The sequence below is a fragment of the Tachypleus tridentatus genome, chromosome 4, assembly GCF_004210375.1.
Source record: "Tachypleus tridentatus isolate NWPU-2018 chromosome 4, ASM421037v1, whole genome shotgun sequence".
NCBI lineage: Eukaryota > Metazoa > Arthropoda > Merostomata > Xiphosura > Limulidae > Tachypleus > Tachypleus tridentatus.
Window position 1 is genome coordinate 42410575 of NC_134828.1, and position 22349 is coordinate 42432923.

Here is a 22349-nt window from a genome sequence, read left to right on the forward strand (position 1 = left end):
TTCTAAACTTACCCCATTATAAATCTAATATAGTCACCTTTACACAATAGCTGTAAATCTGTGTAATATAGTCAGATTCCTGCAACAACTGTAAATCTAATAGTCAGCTTCCTGTAACAGTTGTAAATCTGTCCAATAGCTTCCTGCAACAACTGTAAATTTGCATAATATTTATTTTGTTTTTGAGTTTCACAAGAAGCTAAATTGAGGGCTATCTATGCTATTCATCCCTAATTTAGTAGTGACACACTCAAGGGAAAGCAGCTAGTCAACACCATTCAATGTCAACTTTTGGGCTACTCTTTTACCAAACTAAAAGTAGGATTAACCATCACATTATAATGTCCCCATGGCTAAAGACAAAAATATTTGTTAATGGAATTCATATTCACAACCTCCAAGTTGAGAACCCTGACCACCAGGCTCTGCCTAATACAATCAACTTCCTGCAACAATTGTAAATCTGTAACGTAGTCACATTTTCACAAAAATTCTAAATTATTATGAAAGTTCATTTTTTATAAAATGTTTTTTTTTCAAACATTAATTTCATCAGATGAACCATTTCTTATCATAGTAATATACACCATCAAATTACTGAAAAATGTAAATTTAAAACTTTTTAGTTATTAAAAAATAACTACATTTTTTTTACCTCATAGAGTAAAATGAGCAAATGTTACACATTACCTGTAAAACAAAGTTCTGGTCTATATACCGTTTTGCAATGTTTGGTTGAAAGTCTGGAGATTCCAAAAACCTCAAAAAGAATTCATAGACAAGCTATCAAAGAAAAATACCCAATAAGTAATGAAAATTATGCAATTTTTATTGTAAAAAAATCATCACAATAAGTCTGAACAATCATCAAACACAAACTATAAATATATTTAACTAATAACACCTCTAAATGTAAAAATCATTTCTATTAACCATTGAAACTTCATAATATTCAACTAAGTGTTAAGAATAGCTCAAAAGTGTTCATATTTCCCATTACTTATTGATATAAGCATAACAGTATGTTTATATATCAGTGCATACCACTTTATATTCTTCAGAGTAGAGGCTTTACTAACATCACAATTATTAATTTAATATAGTGAAACAATAACTTGACTATAAAATTCGTTACAATCAGTATTAAAATCTAATAAACAGTATCATAAAATAAAATGGTCTCACTACATCATGTGTTAAATCAATTGTACACACAACCAACACTAATTTTACCTGTATTGGTCAGTACTTACTATTTTACACAAAAATATGGTATCACCACAGGAGAACTACTTTCTACAATACTGTGCAACATTTTCAAGGAAGGGATTTTGAAAACGTTTCCAACAACAATTACCTTCATACCACTATCAAGTTTAAAGCTGATTGAGAGAAAGATGACAAACTTCCTTTCTAAGAAATTTTGAAAAACTATAGAAAACTTAAAATGCATCTTCTCTTTATACTGTAAGCCAATCAACTCTAAGTTATCTTCTCTATAAAATATGTAACACTTCAACATACAATTAAAATATTTCCAGAAACATCAATCATTCCTTCACTTTTTTCTTAAGAGTCTATAGAATATGTAACACTTCAACATAAAATTAAAAATATTTCTAGAATTTCAAAGAACTTCACTATCAATGTTTCATTACACTTGCTATCTTAGAACAAGAAAAACATCTTTCCATTAAAACAGAGAAAGACCAACCAATGATATGAAAATGCTTTATATTAGCTGCAACACTAACACAGAGCCCCTAAAGAAAATATTAAGGAAAAATAACTTCAGAATTGCATACAAATATAAGAATACCCTTAAGTCTTTGAACAATGGGCTCTCCAAGAATTTTCAACAATTCTGGAAAAACCATTCTACAAAACAATGAATTAACTTATTCTTAATGTTTGTCATAGCATGTCATTGATGTTATAGTTCAGTGATTTATTGGGAAAATTAAACTTTGGAATGACAAGCCTCAATGCAGTTCTCACTGCCAGATGCAATGCACAAGAACACCTCACGATTTACACCAGTAAACTGTTTTAGTATGTTTTGATGGGTCCTTGTCCTCGGCTTTTGGATTCCTTTGCCTGCTTGTATTTCTCCATGCAGACAATACATCTGTTGTTTGTGGTTCCTCAGGTAGGTGTACTGAGACATTTGGATCATTCAGCAGTCATGTATTACGTGAGCTAGACTTCTGAAGTGACAAAGTGACAAACATTGTCTCCCCACTAATTCATGACAGTTTATTAACAAACATATGGAACATGCTTTCCAGTTTCCTTGTGTGGTTTGTAGCAGTTTTGTATGGCATAAGCATTGAAGGCATACCAGACAAAGAATTTCACCATAAGTCGTCTTGGCCTCTTGTAATGGTACCTGAATCTTTGCAGCTGCATTATGTGGTCATTCTTATTGGTGCCAGCCACACAGGTATTATAGGCTTTCACCAGAAAAGTCACTATATAGAAAGTCTTCCAGGTCATCCTCCAACAATTCCCTACCCTGTACATCTGTAAATTTCTCTTTCACAATTTCACATCATTATTGTCTGGTTTTTTACCTTTTCTTTCTGTTTCACTCGATTGTTTAGATAGAATTTTAAATTTCAGCATGACAATGCTATCAAAACAAATGCTAAAATATCCAGTGAATTATTTTCATTTTCATGCTGCAAATGCAACAACTAAAAGTCAGTTTATTTTTAGAATGAGAAATCCAGAAGACTCAGAAGTATGTTCCAAGTAAGCAATAATTTATCACTGGCTGTTTAGCCAACCTGCAGAGTAATACTGGTAGATGATCAGGCCAGAAACCAGACTTTGAGGTATACATGCCTCTCCATTGGGCCATTTTCTGGCCAGTAGGGTTAAAAATAACTTGATTTCAAATAGATCTTAAAATAAAAATACAAGATGTTTATACTGTACCATACCAATCATGAGATGAAAGATATGTAGGTAAAACAGGAAGAAGTGCTGCCACAAGAGTTTCTGAACATAAAAGACAATATAAATGATTTTTCTTCAGACAAGAGATTCTGGCTATCAAACTGTTTGGAAGTCAACAAGCATTTTTACTCAAACCAGATAACTTCATAAAAATAATAATAAAAAGCCTGCCAAATTTCAACACCTCCCAAAGTTACTTTAACTATCTCATTAAAGGCTTGGTGGAATCAGCAAAGTTCATGACCCCAAATTAACCTTTATAGTTCCCGTATTATGCCTTCTAATATGTTTTGTGTATCTTCATAAAATTTCACAAGCTTTTAGTAATCATTAATAGTCCTTTGCAGACAATAAATCAGAAGTTTTAATGATTTATTTCCACTAAATATTTATTCATGAATATGTGGAATCAAACTGTTGACTGCTCTGATTGCAAAATGATTCTCATGTTAAGCTAAAGATTATTTTCTTTTTAACTTTCATTTACGTAATCTCTAAAATCTCCTACATAAATTTCAAACTTCTTTTCAGAAAAACTTTATATTTGACCTGTTATTTTCTATACACAAAGTTGGTCAGTTTGACTGACATCATAACTTCAAAAAAAGAATCTATGAGGATGGTCAATTTGACTGACTTTGTAACCATCAAAAATAAAAACTGAACTTAAATTCTAAATTGCTCTTTTCCATTCCAGAATATCAAATGGTAACATGAAAGTACACTTGTTTCCTCTAAATACCTTTAAACACATAACAGCAAACATTTATATTTAAGTTGTTTTATTGTCTTCTGAACCATGTATAATACTTTCAACACCAAAGTTTTAAATCACTTGTCAAATGTGTAGTTCACATTACCCTCTCAAATTACATAAAGCACAGACTTGTATCTATTATTTTTATTTATTTTACCTAATTTAACCAAAAAAGGTTTTTAATTTTTACATTTCAGTTACTTTTACAATAATAAATAAAGAATACATGTGAAAAACAAGAAATAAAGTAATTACCTGGGTCTTCTTTTTTACTGACACTTAACACTACTTTAAAAAAAATACTAAATTTTGTATTTAATTAATGTACCAAAGAGCACAGAATAATAACATGAAAAAGTTTATAATGTCTCATGACCATCAGTTTTGCTGGCTTTCTAACTACAATACAAAAGCCATTAAAAATTCAGCTATGCTTGATGTGTTTCCCATGGGAATAAAGTTTAATCTGGAAGCAAAATGGATAATTCCCTGTACAGAAAACAATGTAATACACCATGCCATCTGATAGATAAAAACATGCCTTTCTATTGGTTAAACATAACTGATAAAGATAACTATTAATAATTTCTGAAAAGGAGGATGTAACAGGTGGACATGACAATAACAGTGATTTTCTATTTTATTAAGCAACTAAATAACACTGAAAGTTATAAAAATTATGCTTTGCCTGAGCAATAACAATATTATAATGAGTGATGTATGTTTTTGAGGAATTGCAAATAAATTAGAAAAGGGTTGAGCCTGGAGGAAAAATGTATTATCATAGAAGTATTTAAGAACTTAAAATATTTTCTTATAAAATTAAGAACTTAAATATTATATTTTACTAAAATTTGGGTTATTTGTTATATTTCTATGCCAAATTTATTCATAAACCATAAGAAAGTATTTTATTTAAATTCTAAAGATAATTCACTAAAACCTCTTGGAATGCACAGAAAAGATGTCTGTAGTAAAGGTGTTAAGTTTAACAACTTTACTGAGTTCATGGGTATTCAAGAAAACAAATTCCAAGGTCACAGAGTCTAAATGCTAGAATGCATTGCAAGACTGAGGTATACACATTAACATGTTAAAACTAATTTTTTGCACTATCAAAATTTCTGACTGTTTTTGTTTGCTGTGTATTTCTCTCTAATTTTGGTAATTTTCAGCACTGTGATCCACAGAAAAGTTGGTTTTCTATAACTTCACAATGCAAACAAATGGGGAACTAACCTGCACCAAATTTGGTCTCAAAGCTTCAAAAAATGTGGAAAACTAATTTGTGGTCAGTTCTAACACATTGTTCTACAATATAAAACAGCATTAAGTATACAAAATAGGGGCAGTTGCAGTCTTAGTCAAGAAAGCTGTTTCCACAGGGACATGAAATAGAAAAGAAAAATAACATGAAATTTGCTCATATTACAAGCAGTGAGACCAGAAGAGCTAGCAGCATACCCCATGTCACAATATAAATCTTGCAATCAACTCTCAAACATATGAAAATTCTGCGTTTTTTTTTGTTCAATTTCATTATTACATGATCAGATTTAAGGAAGTAATAAGTAACTTCCATCACCTTCTCACAATGTTTCACAAGCTGATTCAGGAATTTACCAAAAATCAGACAACTTCATGAGTATTATTTTCAACAGTATATATGTGTGCATGCATATATATTATATTTAAACATAGTATACTGACAGTTACCTGTAAGTGTGGCCATGCTGCTTCTAGTGTTGGTTCATCTTCTTCAGGATCAAACTCTGCACCATTAGGATTTGAAGATGGAGGCAAAGTTCTAAACACATTTACAGAGAACTGAAAAAAAAGAGAATAAATTTGTTGTAGTGTATTTCTATATGTGAACTTTAAAATTTATAATTTTTCATTTAAAACATGTATTCATTTCTATATTTCAAAAATGCTAAAGGTGTCATAGCTCACTGAACAGCAAACAGTATTCCTTAACTGAATTTAATACTGAAAACATTCATGGTCATGTAAGTGATCAGTAAATCAGCTAGATTTTTCAAGACTAGATTTCAAATTAAAAACATTCTGGGCTTTGTAAGAGAGTAAATTTTTCTATTACTAAATATTATGTTCAAGACCCACAAGGCCAGGTAACGTCTCAGTAAAACAGCATTTATAATGAATTGATTTTATAAGTAAAATAAAACATTTGTTTTAAATGAGCTCAGTAAAGTAGAAAACATTCCATGACTAATTTGATATTCAAAACATAAAATGTAAGTGGCAAAAAATACATTTATCTGAAACTCAAATCCTGGTGGGTATAGTTCATAATATTGCTTTGTCAATAGAAAATGAGATAATGGTTGTAAACAACTTAATATGATGTAGAGAATAGATAAATATTCTAACAAAGCAGTAAGTTAAAAAACAACATTGCAAAGTGTAAACTCCTTTGTAGGTAGTTACCATCATTTCAAGTGGTTAATTTTTTTTTCTATTTTACATTGCAGAATTTTTTACATAAACATACAATTTAGTTGTAATTTTAAGACATCAAAAATAAAAAAGAAGTAAATTAAAATCTACAAGGTTAACCACTTCCATTATGTTTACGACTTTCTTTTAAAAGGACAGCCCTCAAAGTAATACAACTTTTGTATTACTCACCATCATACCAAGTAGTTAATTTTGCTGATGACAGCAGAAAAAAACTAATGATTTGGTTATAAAACATTTCTTGTATATGACTTTATAAATTTTTACACAAACTTAAAAGCTCATAACCATTTACATAATATTTGTGCAAACTAAGGATTTTACAGATCCCTATTATTGCTCATTGAAAGAATATCTACAAAACAACAGCTATTAAACATTATGGCATGCAAGGTCTAAAAAAATGCTAATTCTTTCATTGTTATAACCCTTACAGAAACACTTCAGGGTAAGGGATAGTTAAATCTCAATATGTAAAAAATGATTCAAAATGACATTATTATTTGGCTAGATTCCTCATTTCATTTATTATTCACTTTTATATTATCAGTTCCCCTGTCTCTTCAAGATTAACTTATCAACTATACCTGTGCTATTGTACTATTCTTTTTCTTTCTTTTTTCTGACCACTGGTTATCCCTTTACTTTGTGGGTATTCATATTCTAAAGATAGTTACTTAGATGAAAATTAAGCCAAATACTCTTTTCAAATATTCTGCCATCATATTATGATTTTGCATCAATAAAATATAAGAGTTACTCATTGATATCATATCTATTTTTGTTGTACTGCTTGTAAAGATTATTCATATAACATTTAGTGCTGGCGAGGGAGATGGACAATGTTTAATATCAGTTAATGAAACAGTAACCCAGGCAACACAGTGACCACTTGTCCCCAAATTTGTACATATTCCCTTCAGATAAGATATTTCATTGTCACAGTCTGTACTTAGCATATGGTGGAAACATGCCTACAACAAAAGAAATTTTCTCCAGTCAAAAACTAAGTAACTGTTGGTGTAATTTAAAAAAAAATTACAAAAAACAAGGGTAGATGAGCTGCAAAACCTTTACAAGAGTATAACAAAAGAAAACATTGACAGATGCACAAGAACAACATTTACAGACAAGCCTGATTATCCAGACTTCACTTCAAAGGTGTTTGTGAATCAACATGTAAATTAATGCATTTGTGTTTGTATTATATATCAACACAAGTTTTATCTATTACTAAGATAACCTTACTATACAGATTTTATTACTTTTCATTTGGAATGACACCCAAAAACTACTGTATGATAGAAAAACGTGTGCTAGCATTAATGACCCTGGCCTAGAGAGACTCATAGGAAGATTGGTGTGTGCGTTTCTTATAGCAAAGCCAAATCAGGCTATCTTCCGAGCCCACAGAGGGGAATCGAACCCCTGATTTTAGCATTGTAAATCCGTAGACTTACCGCTGTACTTGTGGGGGTGGTGGAGGAAGACAAACTGTTGAAACTGCTCATTTCATCGCAGAAGTGGAGGTTATTTCATTTGTTTAATTGCCCCAAAAATAATGCTCTTTTAATTTCACCATGAGGTTCATCAAGGATTGAAAGTATTTTAGTAATAAAATGTGTATGTGGTGAGAATGTAACAATTTAAACAGATAATACACCAAAAGAAGGATACTGTGATGTCAATGTTTCTGTTGTTGGGGTTTCACTATCACAGGTGCTGAACATTCTCAAATGGAAGAAATGTGCTCTATTAATAATGTACATTGTTTGGGCTTCAACACTTTTCAGAAGTGTAAAGAAAGTTAAAGTATATATTCTGCATTTAAAAGTGTGCATGTGTTTCCTCAGAATTTAAGTTTTTATGTGAAACCCTAAAAATTATATTTCAATATTTATAGCTTTTTTATTTATTTATCCCTAAGTCAAACAGTGTAACTTTCATGCTGATTTGATGAAATTGGTTGTACAACACGAGCTTTTATTTTTACCCTTGTGAAAAACACTTATTGTGCATTCTGACTTTCACACTGATATTTTCTGATGTTGTATTTTCTGTTATAACCAAACCAAATAATCCAAAATTATTCTGTTTTTCCTGGTTTAGGTATGGGAAACATTACTCCATGTACAACTTATTGTCATGTCTTCAACAGAAGCTAGTGATGCACAGATGGATGGAGTCCCATATATCACAATTTTATGGAGTATGGAGAATGAGAAGCTACTGCCATAGGTGTACAGCCAACTCGAGTGTAGTGGTTATTATTGGTGAAAGGACAAAACTATTATTCTTGGATGCAAGAAAAATTTTGTTATGTATGTACAGCAGTAGCAAGAAATGGAGAAGAAATCAAGTATACTTTTTACAGAAACTGTAGATCTTCTAGTGCAATGGAGTCTGACTTAACATTAGGATTTCAAAACTCGGAAGAGATGGACAGATTCTGACAAGAAAATGGTTGGTGATGGTGATTTATCTGTACATAATGTTACAGAGTATGTTTCTTATGGCAGGAATGTAAAAAAAACAGTATGTGCTGATCATGCTGTAAGACTGTACACAAATTTTATTCCAAATACGAAAAAGTGCAGAAAATTGCAAACATTTAAGGAAAGACAGGATATTGAGATTGAAAAATGAAATTGTGAAGCTATTCAACATAATGCATGAAACAGTAATTCTGTGGCAGAATTGAAGGAAGACTTAAAGATGTAACCTAAATTGGACTGGTTTTATTTTCATGCACCATTGCCAGAAATAACAGATATAAGAATGACAAAAACCACAATTTTGAGAACTGTGTTCTTGAGGGCAAAAAAGTCGAAGTGAAGAAGTGAAATATAAACAACCTTCTAGAAGGATTCTTTGAACACACATTTTGATATTTTTCATGTTTTGTTTGAGACATTAAGACATCCGTCTTGTGATCTCCATTTCTTAGTGTTTTCAAAGAAATTCTTTTATGTATTTATATCATGAATCATCCTTTACTTCAAATATTTGTTGTTTTCCCACACGCAAATATTTTTGGTGCAAACATTATATTTGCCTTTTCACTACAATGGAGTTTACAATATCACACCTGTATTATAAAACACAGCTATGTTGTTTATTCTGATATTTTTACAAAGTTACATACTTCAACCTCACAAACAATATGGATTTACGTCAGTTTTTCATCACATAATATAAATAATATTAAAAAATACAATACAAATGTAGTTTATAATTACTTTCAGTTATTTCATTATATTATAAACAGTATTTTTTATTTCAAAAATAAATCACAAAATTGCAATATTTCTGACTTTCAATCAGTTTAAAACAACAAGTTTTTGCATGGTCATCAGGGCTTTTCCAAGAAACTTGTTTACTATACAAAACTTCTAACTAAGGGGTATTTGTAATTCTTTCTTCCAACACTACTCCATCTCATGAGCCTTCCTTTGGCTGTTAGGGTAGACACATGCCACCCCTGTTGTTATGGCAGTCATAGTTTACACATTGATTTGAAATCAGGAAGAAATGACACTTCACATATAGGACCACTTTTCAGTTCACAGTCAAGAATGCAAAACAAATGTTGCAAGTTGCTACATATAATGAACTTTAAATGTAAAATTTATTTTTCATTTTACACAATCATACTTTCATAAGGATTTCACAGGTGTTAATAGCTTTATATTAATCATCATCAGTTCACACACATACTGAAGTTACCTTCTAAATAGTGTCACTAGAAATTCTCAAAGAAAACTAGCAAGTGATTTAATATAACAGCTTATGTTGTGAATATTCCTGCATTTTGAAATAGTTCTAAATATGTACTAGGATTTTCATCATGCTTTAAGTAAATATAATTACGTGCTATTTGCTAAGTTTTTAGTTCTCAATTAATTCAGTTTTATGTACTCTTTTGATCTTTTTTATTTATCTATAATCATGTTGGTTTCCAGTGGTTCACTATTAGACTGTAGCTGAAATTTACCTCAGGAAGGTAATTTGACCTGATTCTGTGTATAATGGGGAATTTCCCAATTTCATCTCAGTTGTAAGGGTAATAGCTTTCCAGTAATATGTAAGATTAAACTGATAACAAATCATGATCTGAGTATACAGACAAAGTTAGCATTTTTACTTGCATGATTATATACACCATATAAAAAAACTGGCAATCTTTATCACACAGTTTTGTAAATGGTATGCATAAATACATAAAAAAAACGGAACATAGCCTTAGTTTTCTACATGATAACAAACTATGTTGCATAATAGCCAACCAGGCAATAACTTTCATGCACAATGCATCTTATGCTTTCTTCACTTGAAGTATTTTGAATATACAAGGTCCACCTCAAAATATAGGTTTATTATATTCAGAAAAGCCTCACAAATCACTGAACTAAACATCAGAAAAATCTGAACTTTTATTTTCATGTTATTTTAAACATACTCAGTTAAGAAAATTTGGAATAAGAATTCAGATCCCATACCATAAAAACTTTACTATATAATATTTAATTTGCATGTGAGGTATATATTATAAAGAACAATACACTACAAACAAATCTATAATACAGATATTGTTATGAAATCAAGAACACTAAATATTACTGAACAGTTCTTTGTAGATCAATTAGCAATCTGTGTTGTTTATTAGTGGCACTCAAATGCTTTTTGTTACTAGTTTTATGTTTCTGTGGGTGCTATTATTGGCTTGTATGCATTCCTAAATATCAGCTTGACTTGGGGACACTACACCTGGGCTGTATACATTCTAAAGTATTAACTTGACCTATTGTTGAGAAACATTCATAACAGCATACAAATTCTAATAGGAAGAATTCACCATATACATGTTATGCAAGACCTTATCAATGCAATAGGGATAGCAGCATACATAGACTCTTCCTTTACAATGGATCAGACTAATTGGTATATAATCATGCATTGATAACATCAATTAGTATAAATCAATAATAGTTGGCTTTAAAGGAAAACTGTTTCCCCATGCAAAAATTAACTGAATGCCCATATTTACCATACAGTAATAAACATGTACAAATTGTACCTTTCACATGATTAAGTAATCCTAAACATAGTTGGATGTGAAAAATTAACTTAAGTTGCTGGTCAATGTCAGTATTAACGATACTTATATAAATTCCACTGAATTTATGCAGGCCTGCAGTTAAGTGCTAATCCAGCAACTCAAACAAACTAATGTATCCAGAAGAAAGTATTTAGCTCTATCTGTTATTACACAAATTTAGTTATTCTTACAGAAACTATTTATCAGAATGGTTTATTACATTTACTAGTCTCAAAACAAGCCTAGTGCCAATTTCTCAACCTTCACTTGTAAACCAGCTATGCACTAAATCTTGTGACTGAAATAATAATCCTTATACCATCCCAAACAGATATATACTAATATTAAGTTTTAAACATTAAAAACAAAAACTTAGTTTAAAAGGTCAATTCTAATTTGAGAATTGACCAAGTTACCATTAAATATCCAATGTGCACCAACCTACATTTCTGTAAAGCTTGTTTCAGCAATGTGTACTATCCTGAATTTACTCACAGTATTTTGAGATTAGTATCTTATAAAAAATAAAATTTTAAAGTATTTCTACTAAAAACCTGTGAATTTACTGAGTTGGTCTGAGTACAAAATGATTTTCAGATCAAGAATAATTTTTTCATCTTAGTTTTCATAATCCATTAATCTGTAGAAGCTCCTAAAGTTTTATTTGATAAACTTTTCCACTTTCTCATTTTCTCTCCTACACTCACAATAGCAAAAGTTTAAAAATATGAAACAAAATCAAGGTACTTTTGTTTGAATGGCTGCAAACTAACAGATAAATTATTTATCCTGAATAGCTTCAGATTCACAGGTTTACTTAAATTTTCACATAATCTTGACTTACTGCACTTTGAACACAAGTTTGCATCTGTTTGTCCCTTATATAACTACTACTAAATCACTGGGCAAATTACAATCAAACTGTGGGATGATAGCTTGTGAACAAGGGTCATGTTAACCCTAGGACAACCTACTTATTTTAAGTAGGTATGTAAATCTTGTGAAAGTTCTTTATAAAAATTAAACTAGTTGATGAAATAATTTTAAATTTGTCTTGAAGAATCCTAAGATAAGTCTTAGAAAAATAGACAATTTTGATTTATTCTACTTTTTATAATAAAACATTTATTTAATGTAGTTATTTGCACCTGGATTCTGAATAGTTCAAATGCAATGTGATTTTCATTTTGAGTATAAAAATATTTGTTTTCAAACTTCATTTGCATAATCAGACTTTAAAAGAAAAAGTGTTTATATATGTATTTTCCATTTTCTGTATTATGTCATTAACTCCACATATTAATGAACAGTACAATGATGTGATTAAATTTAAGAAATAGAAAAATATACATACCTTTTCAATGTTTATAGATTGTTTTGTAACCTTTTTTCTCAAATGCATAACATCTATCTTTTCAATTAGTTTATTTTTAATTTTCCTTTCAATTCTTTATCTTTTATTCTTGATGTGGATATGCAAACATTACCCCATCATTGTAATAGATACTACAGCGCAAAGGTTGTCCACAAACTCTCACTAAAGCTTGCACACACAAATGGTGCCATCTTGTTTAGATATTTCCACAAGTCGAACTACATCAAATGTACACAACCATAAAATTTTCAGATATGCATTTATACACACAAATACATAATTAACTAAAATGTAAGTGTAATACGTAAATGCAATCTAACAAACTAACAAGGCATGAAACACTTGCTAAGCACCAGGTAAATCTCAAGAGAACAATGGACTAAGCTTTTATATCACATGCTACAAATCCATACATTGGTAGATTTTCAAGTTGTAATTGAATAGTGTAAAATCTCCTCGTTTTACTGGTTGTAAAGCTTGTCATTCAACTTCAAACTGTCACCTGGGAATGCAACTTTAACTTTGCAATTGGGCATTGCTGAGTTTTAACTTAAATATTAAAATGTAAAGCCCCCACCAGGAAATTACTGAAAATTTTCCAGAGACTAATGAAAGACAGATGGAACTTTGTGTTGACAGTTTTTATTCTATTCTCACAGTATCATGTATAATAGTTTGTAAAGTTTAGGCTTGTAACTGGAAGTAGATTATATGACAGCAAAAACTTGCAGTTTTAATTGCTATTTTAAATGTTTCTTTAAAATAAAGGAATGAAACAAAAATTTTCTGCTCCCCAGTGGGACAGCAGTAAGCTTTGGATTTACAATGCTAAAATCAGGGGTTTGATTTCCCTTGGTAGACACTGGAAGGAGGGAACACATACATCGTATACATCTCAGAAAGTACATTAACACTATGGAGGAACGTAGTGAAAAAATGGTTACCACTATTGCAATAATACATAAACTTAGATGAAGTTGCCAAGCAATAGTCACCATAATGCTGATATGTAGTGCCATTTCTTGAATTATACCAACTTCCTACTTTGACTTTGACCTTAAAACTTCATCTCATAAGACATATCTGCAGCCAATGACTGTCAATAACATGAAACAGTAAATAAAAACATTAGGTGGATGTTGAAAGCAAGTAACAGAAAGCACCCATACTGCCACTAAGTTGGCTACTACTAAAAACAGTCATCCTGACCACCATTCACAGTGTATAGCATGTTTCAAGTACATACACAGCAGGCTCTTAAAACTTGTAAAAACCTTTTGGTGAGGTAATAATGAATACTGTAATAATATTTGTTATAAATAAATTGTGTGAAAGTTAGGATTCTTGTGTTACTTATTACAGCATCTACCTCCACATTTTTTAAAGTTCATAATCTATACAAAAGTCACATACCTTAACTTCTAAAGCTGCAAATAACCCACCTAAATCTTAAGTGCAAGTTACAAAAAAGTATTGAATTATATCGAGACAGAAGCCCACATTAATTCCTCATTAAGAAATTTAAATGCTGTTACATTTCATTTAACTTTTACCGAATCTAACAAGTTTATAATTTTCATTTTAATAACGTCTATAACAATTAAAAAATTACACAAAAACACAATAAATTTAGTATTTAAGTCTGGGATATTGTGTTTTGACCTTGGAAAGGTGAAATGCATGAAATACTGCAAGTTACTTTTTGCAATGATGGTGTTCTCCAAAATAAATTATTTTCAACTATGGAATTTTATTACAAGGTATCCCACAAAAGAATTAATTGTCCTAGTATAACTATAATTTAATCCTATAGTGAAAATACCATTTTTAAACCCCTTTTTGTACATACTACCAAGTTATATTCAACATTTAATCCAATCATTATCAAAGTATTTAATGAAATTATCATCATGTATATAATAATTCAAAGTTTTATATTATATTTATTTTTATTCCTTTATTTCAAAAATTATTTTCAAAAGAAACAATGAAAGTAATAACATCACTTTTGTGTTGCACATTATAATCAATGTTAACATTTGGCAAAGTAAGGCTTGAAGCATAAGGGGTAGTTAGGTAAAAGTCTAGACAAAAAGGTTGTTTTTTAGTTGACCTTCCCACTCATATGCTCCAAAATACATTTGCTGAATGCAGTTGAAAAAAGAAAAATTCTATCAATCTTGAAGAGATGCCACACCCACAATCATGTTAAGCTTTAGACATTACACATGTACTTCTTGCCATAAAATAAAACATTTCCCCTTCAGACCACTTAACAGATTTTAATAATGAAACCTCACCATCTTGAACACTTCAGGGTAAATGTATTCTGGCATAACATTATGACATCAGTGATAACTAATATTAAAATCTCACCATTTGGACCACTTCAGGATAAATGGGTTCTGTTATAACATTCCTCTGAGTTGTGATGTATTCAACCATTTCATGGAGAGCAGCTCTTTTAACTTCCTTCCACTTGAGGTCACTTAATGGGTCTGTCAAAAAGTCAAATAGAACGCAACACTGCAGAATTTTCTGACCAAACAGTTCCTCTCGCTCTGTCGGAGATGCATCTACATCAAGAATATTCATTGTAAGAAAATAACATTTACGAGTTTCCTGATATCAAAATTAAGATACAGCTGGATCACTCTTAAAATAAACATTGTATTAAGAGTTTCAGAAATTTTTGTTTTTAAATTATACTTATCTACACGTATTGAACTATTCTAAAAACTGCATCTTTCCAAGGTTTAGATAAAGGCTTCAGTGCAGACCAACATGCCATTTACCTCAGGAATTAACCCAGAAGCAGTTCAAACTGACAAAATACTGTATTCTTCAACATTATTTTAAAGAAGAATGAAGCAAAAACATGCCCTTTATTAATGGAAGTTTCTGCAATTCTCTGCTTTTTGAGGTGTTAAACCTTGATGATGTTTGTCGTTTATCTTTTTTAATTAGCGTAGGTCCAGCACACTTGATCTTGGTAAGTTGTGTAGGAGGAGGAGCATTATTTGACATTTTGTTGTTTTGTTCATTACTTGAATTTGTTATCTGGAAAAATAAATCAGTGAAGTTAAACAATGAAATATGACAAATTATTTCACATCTGATACAAATGTTGAAAATTACTTAGAAGTTATAACACTGTACATTAAAAGTATTGAAAACTCTCAACACAGGCAGAGTCGACTTATCAAACATGACCTCTTTGTACTACTTAAGTGTATAGTTGATATTACTATCTTTTAACATATCATATACATTCAGAAAATGTTGCAGTTTTTCAATAAAAATTAAGTCTTCCACATACAAAAAGTTATGTTTTTAGTGAATTTTTTTTACTAGTCCTCATGCAAAGTGATTTGTTGAGACTAAAAATATTTTCTTCATATCAAAAAGCTTATAAATGTTTCACACACTTATTTTCAGTAAAACTATACTTTATCCATTTATTTTCTCTACCATAACTATACATGGTCAGTCAATTTGACCAACCTTGTAACCACAAAGGTCTGAACATCTAAATTACCATGTTTTCTTTCTGGAATTGCTTCAAATTGTAACATGAAACTACCTTTATTTTCAGTAGCTTCAAACTTATAACAGTATACATCTATTTACACTTAAACAGTATGGTTTTATTGCCCTTTGAATGACATCTAACTACTGCTATTCATGCCATTGTAAGTTGTAACTCAGAACATTAAGCTCACATTACACTATTGAATTACATCACCCATAAGTTGTGTGCAAGCATGTCTCATGAAACATTTTTATATTACTTATTTTACCTAATCTAATCTTAACTAACCTAAAAAGATCTCTACTTTTCCATTTTAGTTACTTTCATGATAATAAAAAATAAACGTGAAACAAAATACTTCACTAGGTGTTTTTTTTTGCTGTCAACCATCTATGACACTTAACCCCCTTTTTAATACCAATGACAGTAATGAATTAAACTATTTAATTAACTAATGCATCAAATTACATACTATAATAACAAGCAAAAAACAGAATTTTCTCTAACTATTATAATTTTACTTGCTATAACTATACAACAAAAGCCATTATAAATTCATGCAACTAGTCATTTTCCATGTGAATGAAACTTGTAATAAGAGAAAATGGCAGTTTTCTTAAGAAAACAATGTTATTTGATAGGTAAAAACCAACTTTCTATGGGATATGCATCATATAATATTAAGAGTAAGAGAACCATTAACAAAACCTGAAAGGATGTGACAGATGGTCATGACTAACTAAACAAGAATAAAGGCTATAATGCAAATTATTTACATTAAATTTCATACTTATTAGAGGTGGTGGTGAATAAAAAAAGGAAGAGGGGATACCCAGAGAAAATGTCACATTTCTCACTACAGGAAACAAGTTTGTTTTTTTTAATTATTGCCTAACAATATTAAGAACTTATTATCTATATACTATTAAAATATGGATTATTAGCTACAAATTTAAGCTGTGCTAATTGATATAACAAAAAAAGATAGTTTAATTAAATCTTGAAGCACTAAAACCTTGTAACAAGCACAGTAAGTGATGCCCAGGCAGAAATGATTAAAGTTCACAAAATGAAAACATTTGCATACCTAGAAGATAGTTTTTGTAACTGGTAATTGCCTGCTCTTGGAAGAACCATAACAATGATAGAGAAGAAAGTAATAGCTACGACAAAATGTATTAGATATATATATATATATGCCTTAGAAACCAAGTTAATATTCAGATTTTAAAAGGAACTTAATCATTCCAACTCCAAGAATACTTACAGTTGAAACTTTCTATTTGTAAGAAAACCAGTTGTAAAATACATTAACGAAACAAGTATAATTATATTAATACCTCTTCTGAATTTTCAGCATTTTCTTTACCATCACCATTTTTCCCAGCTGATTTCACTTTTTCTGGAACCTGTGTTTAACAAAAAAGGTAATCTTATAACTTCAGCCTTAATATTTAAAAGCTAAAACAGAAATCTTCACACAATATTTTACTGATACAATGGAATTGTAATTATATCTTCAGTAAAGCATTCTCTTCAGTCAGGTGTGCAATAAACAAATGTCATTACTTTGCTGGTAGCATCAAATATTATGACACGCATAAAACTTCACTATTCTAGCTGAAAAGTATGTTAAATTACAGATGTTACATATTACCAAAAACTTTCCACACTCAAAGGAAGATGTTTAACTGAAACCTTACAGGATGACAAAGCAGCAAGCTTGTTTAAATATAAACTTCAGCCAAGTGTTCATTCTACTAAAAAGACGTTGCAAAAATAAAAAACTATAATTTTCAGGATATTTATTGATAAAACAAACTCAAAGCCACTTATTCTTGTAGTGAATAAAGAAATATTGGGAAGGTATGAACTGTAACTTTCAGGACACTTATTTAAACTCAAAGCCACTTATTATTTATTGAATAAAAACATGTTGAAAATATTAAAGTGTATAACTTTCATAACATTTACCTATTAAACTGACTGTTAATCAATAGGACCTTAGTTCTCAAAATATTATAGACTAAAAAATGAAAAAGTAAAGCAAGGGCCTCTCTGTCAGTGAATAGAAGAAATAACAGAAGATGACCGAATGGATCATAAAATATGATGGATTAGAAAGATGACTGAAAAAGCAATTGAGCTGCTAACATTTTCAGGACACATGGAGAAACTGCTCCTCTGAGGACCAGACTCTGGAAGTGGTTCACACATTTAGAAATGCACTCCAGTTTAACAGAGGCACAATTTGAAAGGTTGTAGTTTTGACTGTCTTCAAACACACAGAATGAAGGTACAACGAGTATAACAAGTAGATAAAAACCATAAATACGGGTGCCAGAACTTCATATATATTGTTGAACCCTGAAGAACTCCAAACAGATACAATTCCAGGTGAGGTAGATAAGAAAAAAATGTTCCAGGTTGTGTGGGACTGAGTGGAGTAAAAGAAACAAAACAATACCAGATCTCTTGGATATAACTGCACTGACTGAAGGGGACATACACATGAGGAACAAGGGATTCACAAGTCTCTACAAGAGAAAAAATCCTCTTGTGTAAGAACTTATGGGGCAAGTTCCTGGGTATCAAAACACCGTGTCTGAAAACAAAGGAAAGGGGAAGCCTGCTCCAGATACAAAAAATCTCCAGCTGAATAAGGTACTGGATGGGGGTCAAGAGTAAATTAGAGAGTTGAACTAGCTGCCTCAAACAAGATGGAATTTGAAGTTTTAGAAAAAGTTGCAACATCATAAGCCCTCCACTACTGTAGCAATATGTCTATGGATTTACAACACTAAAATCAGGGGTTTGATTCCCCTTAGGGTCTCAGCAGATAGCTTGATGTGACTTTGCTATAATAAAAACACACACACACACACACACACACATCATAAGCCACAAATAGGACAAGTAAAATGAAAAATTAAAAATTCATGAAATACTGATAAAACTGGCCCCAGAAATGTAACCTCACAGCATAATCCTAAAGAATGAATGAAAGACAGATGAGCTCTTAATATAATGTTCAATAATTGTGGAAGAACTAAGACAAGCCAAAGTGGGCAAATTAATTAGAATGTGGTAAAAGCACAGCAATATAATCAAAGTCAACTACATCAATATACTACACATTGCAGAGTGAAAATACCATTCACCTTAAACCAAAGAAAGACAAAAATTGGTTAAAGTGGAAAATATATGTTTGACAGAATTCCAACTTCTTGTTTTTGAATAAACAATAAGATGGAAGTAAAGGATAAGAACTGGGTTGAAGGATTGTTCCATGGTATTCTAATCAGATGAAGTGGAAAGTGGTAGGGCAGAGAAACCCCCAAGAAAGCATCCTAGTAACCCAGTAAACAGCAGGAAAGGGAGTCTACAGATGTAAAAAGTGAGAGAAATGAGCTCCCACCTGAATCAAGTTAAGGGCTGATGCTATAAATGCATTGCCTCCAGGAACTGCAATTAGGGAGGCAGAAAATGGATAGAAAAAAAAACAAAAACAAGTGAGTGACTCCACTAGGCTTTAAAGGATAAAAACCTGATGAAGACTACTTTTCCAAAAAACAAGACAAAAAACCAAAATGAACAGAGATGATAGCTGATAAGCTACATTAGTTTAAGATTCCAAAATATAAAATATACCTCCAAAAAACATCAAATAATGTAAACAGAAGTCACTGACAGAAGATTTGTGGAGGCAAATGTCAGCAAGTAAGGCATCCTCAAAAAGTACATCCCACAAACAAATATACCAAGTGAACTAAAGCACTTAGTTTGTATCTATGGAACAAAAATTGAGGTCAAGGTAGAAACGCGTATTTGCAAGTTTTACCCAGTAAAGTTGGCATGGTCATGATGTAAAATCACAAAAAGAAGGTAAACAGACAGCTAAATTGTTGAATAAGTGAAAGAAAATACAAGTAGATGGAAAATGAGAAGAAAAACAATATCCCTATACTGAAAGAACAAACTCAAGTGATGGAGGCTCATGCAATAACATAGTTCAAGATTCAGCAAAAACAAACAAAAAATAAGACCACCTGCCTAATTCAAGCAGTGATGATAAGACAGGACTATCTTATTTTTGTCAAGAAAAGTAAACAAGAAGCAAAATCAGGTATGGAAACTAATTGTGGAACTTTTTGAATGATGGGGTAGGTCAGGCTGATATAACAAAAGCAGGTCAGAAATACCAGATGCAAGAATAAAACCAACCACCTAGTACACAATAGAATTAATATCACTGACCACTAATGTGCCTCCAACCACCAGCAGAGTACTGGGTGACTTACTTTGAGAAGTGACAGAGCCTCAGAAAATGTCAGAAATGTGGAAACATGAATGCAGAACCCAGATAACCTACAAAATTGACTTTAAGAAAACAAAATTTAATTGTTGTGCAATGGGACATACGTTTAATGATCAAACTAGAGTTCTTAACTAAATCAGTGCACTGCATCAAAAGAACAATCTAGTACTGTCAAACCTTATGAACATTCCAAAATTACAAATCTGATTAAAAAGTAATCAAATTAAAGATAATTTAATTCAAAGTTCCAAATAATATATTTAAAATTATATATGTTTATTTCTCAGTCAAGAAAATTAAAAACAAAGAATACACTACAAATAATAATGAAAGTTTAAAACCTAAGTGCAAAAATGCTATTATAGTTCTTTACAATAAAGTAATGTTGGGGAAGGTATGAGATCATAGGGATTATTTTGAATGGACAATGTATCAACCCTACTGTTGGTAGAGGATAAATTTTTGAAGACTATATAATGGCTAAAGAACTAATAGCATTTTATGTACAGGTTTTAAACTTTCATTATTATTTATAGTGTACACACAAACATCTCCATGGCAGTGGTACAAGGATTATATAAATGTGTTATCCAGAGATGTCAATATTTCTGAATTTAGCACCACATAACACTGATGAAAAAATGCAGAAAAGTAAACCAAAATATCAACAAGGGAATTCCAAACTGTAGTTTACACTCGACCAATTTTCAAAATTCTAATATTTTAAAGATAAATCTAAGTACATCCATTACTATATTAGTAACAAACAAAAAATGCAAATAGCATTATTCAAGAGATAAGAACTAATCTTATGAGAAAAATGTACTCTACTTTCCCATAAGAGTATTGGTATCTACATATGCACTATGATTATTACTACTTTGTTCAAATTTAAGGTTCTATTGCATATACTTGAGAGGGTGTACACTGAATGTTCGTTAAATATACAAATTAAGTTTTAACAATTTCTAATGTTACTTTTTCATCTTCAATGGTTTCTAGAGGTGACTACCATAACAGACTGGAGACAGTGACTGATATAAAAATGTAGATGAAAAAGTCATTTCACCATATATACGTAAAAACCATACCAGCCGTTTTACATACATTTTTTCTCTACAAGTGGGTTTTCTCGTCATCACGAATCATTTCACCAGGAAAAATCAAATACAGGCTAGGCCTTAAATACTATAACCTACATTCTAAAACCTACTTTAACTCACTGTGCACAACCAGTTTTGGATGTAGTAGTTACCACTACAAATGTACGTACTGTTTAAGTTGCTATTCTATACTATTTGCAGTGGTGGATGGATTTCTTTATTGGCCATCTTGCTGGGTGACCAATAACCCCTGAAGTTTCCTGCCTTGCTTTTTCAAGATCTGTGGATGTTAGTCAACAGTTCTGCTGGTTCATGCATTTCAGAACATGATCATCAACTACTGTGAAAATCCTTTTTACTGCTTCCCTTCCACCACTACGCATAGCCAGTCTACTTCTTTTCAGCCAATGAGTCACAGTATACTGACTGGTTAAATTTAATTCTTTTAGCAGTCTACCTTTTTAAAAGTTCCCCTTTGTTCCAAGAAACAATGACTGCTTTTTTCCAGTAGGGTTAACTTGCAACCTTTGGAAATGAAAACATCACAGGCATACTATAATTGACAGACTTTTAAACCAATTCTACAAACCTATATTTATGGCCAAAACATGGCTGGTGTAATACCTGGATAAGATTAAAAGCTACTGATATAATAATTAAACAGTAATTTGTCACCTATGAAATGCAATTGCACCAACATACATTAGTGCCTCAAACAAAGTGG

General features: G+C 31.0%; 1 protein-coding gene across 6 annotated transcripts in view; it reads right to left on the reverse strand.

Annotated features, from left to right (window-relative positions):
* Positions 1–22349, reverse strand: part of LOC143248964 (serine/threonine-protein phosphatase 2A 56 kDa regulatory subunit gamma isoform-like) — a 74184-nt gene that overhangs the window by 42508 nt on the left and 9327 nt on the right. For all 6 annotated transcript variants that reach the window (XM_076498018.1, XM_076498019.1, XM_076498017.1 and 3 more), the window contains 5 exons: positions 17545–17613; positions 15555–15732; positions 15049–15248; positions 5435–5545; positions 691–783 (listed from right to left, as the gene is read on the reverse strand). In XM_076498018.1, coding sequence (XP_076354133.1) covers positions 691–783; positions 5435–5545; positions 15049–15248; positions 15555–15732; positions 17545–17613 — 651 coding nt within the window. The remainder of the gene's footprint in view (positions 1–690; positions 784–5434; positions 5546–15048; positions 15249–15554; positions 15733–17544; positions 17614–22349) is intronic.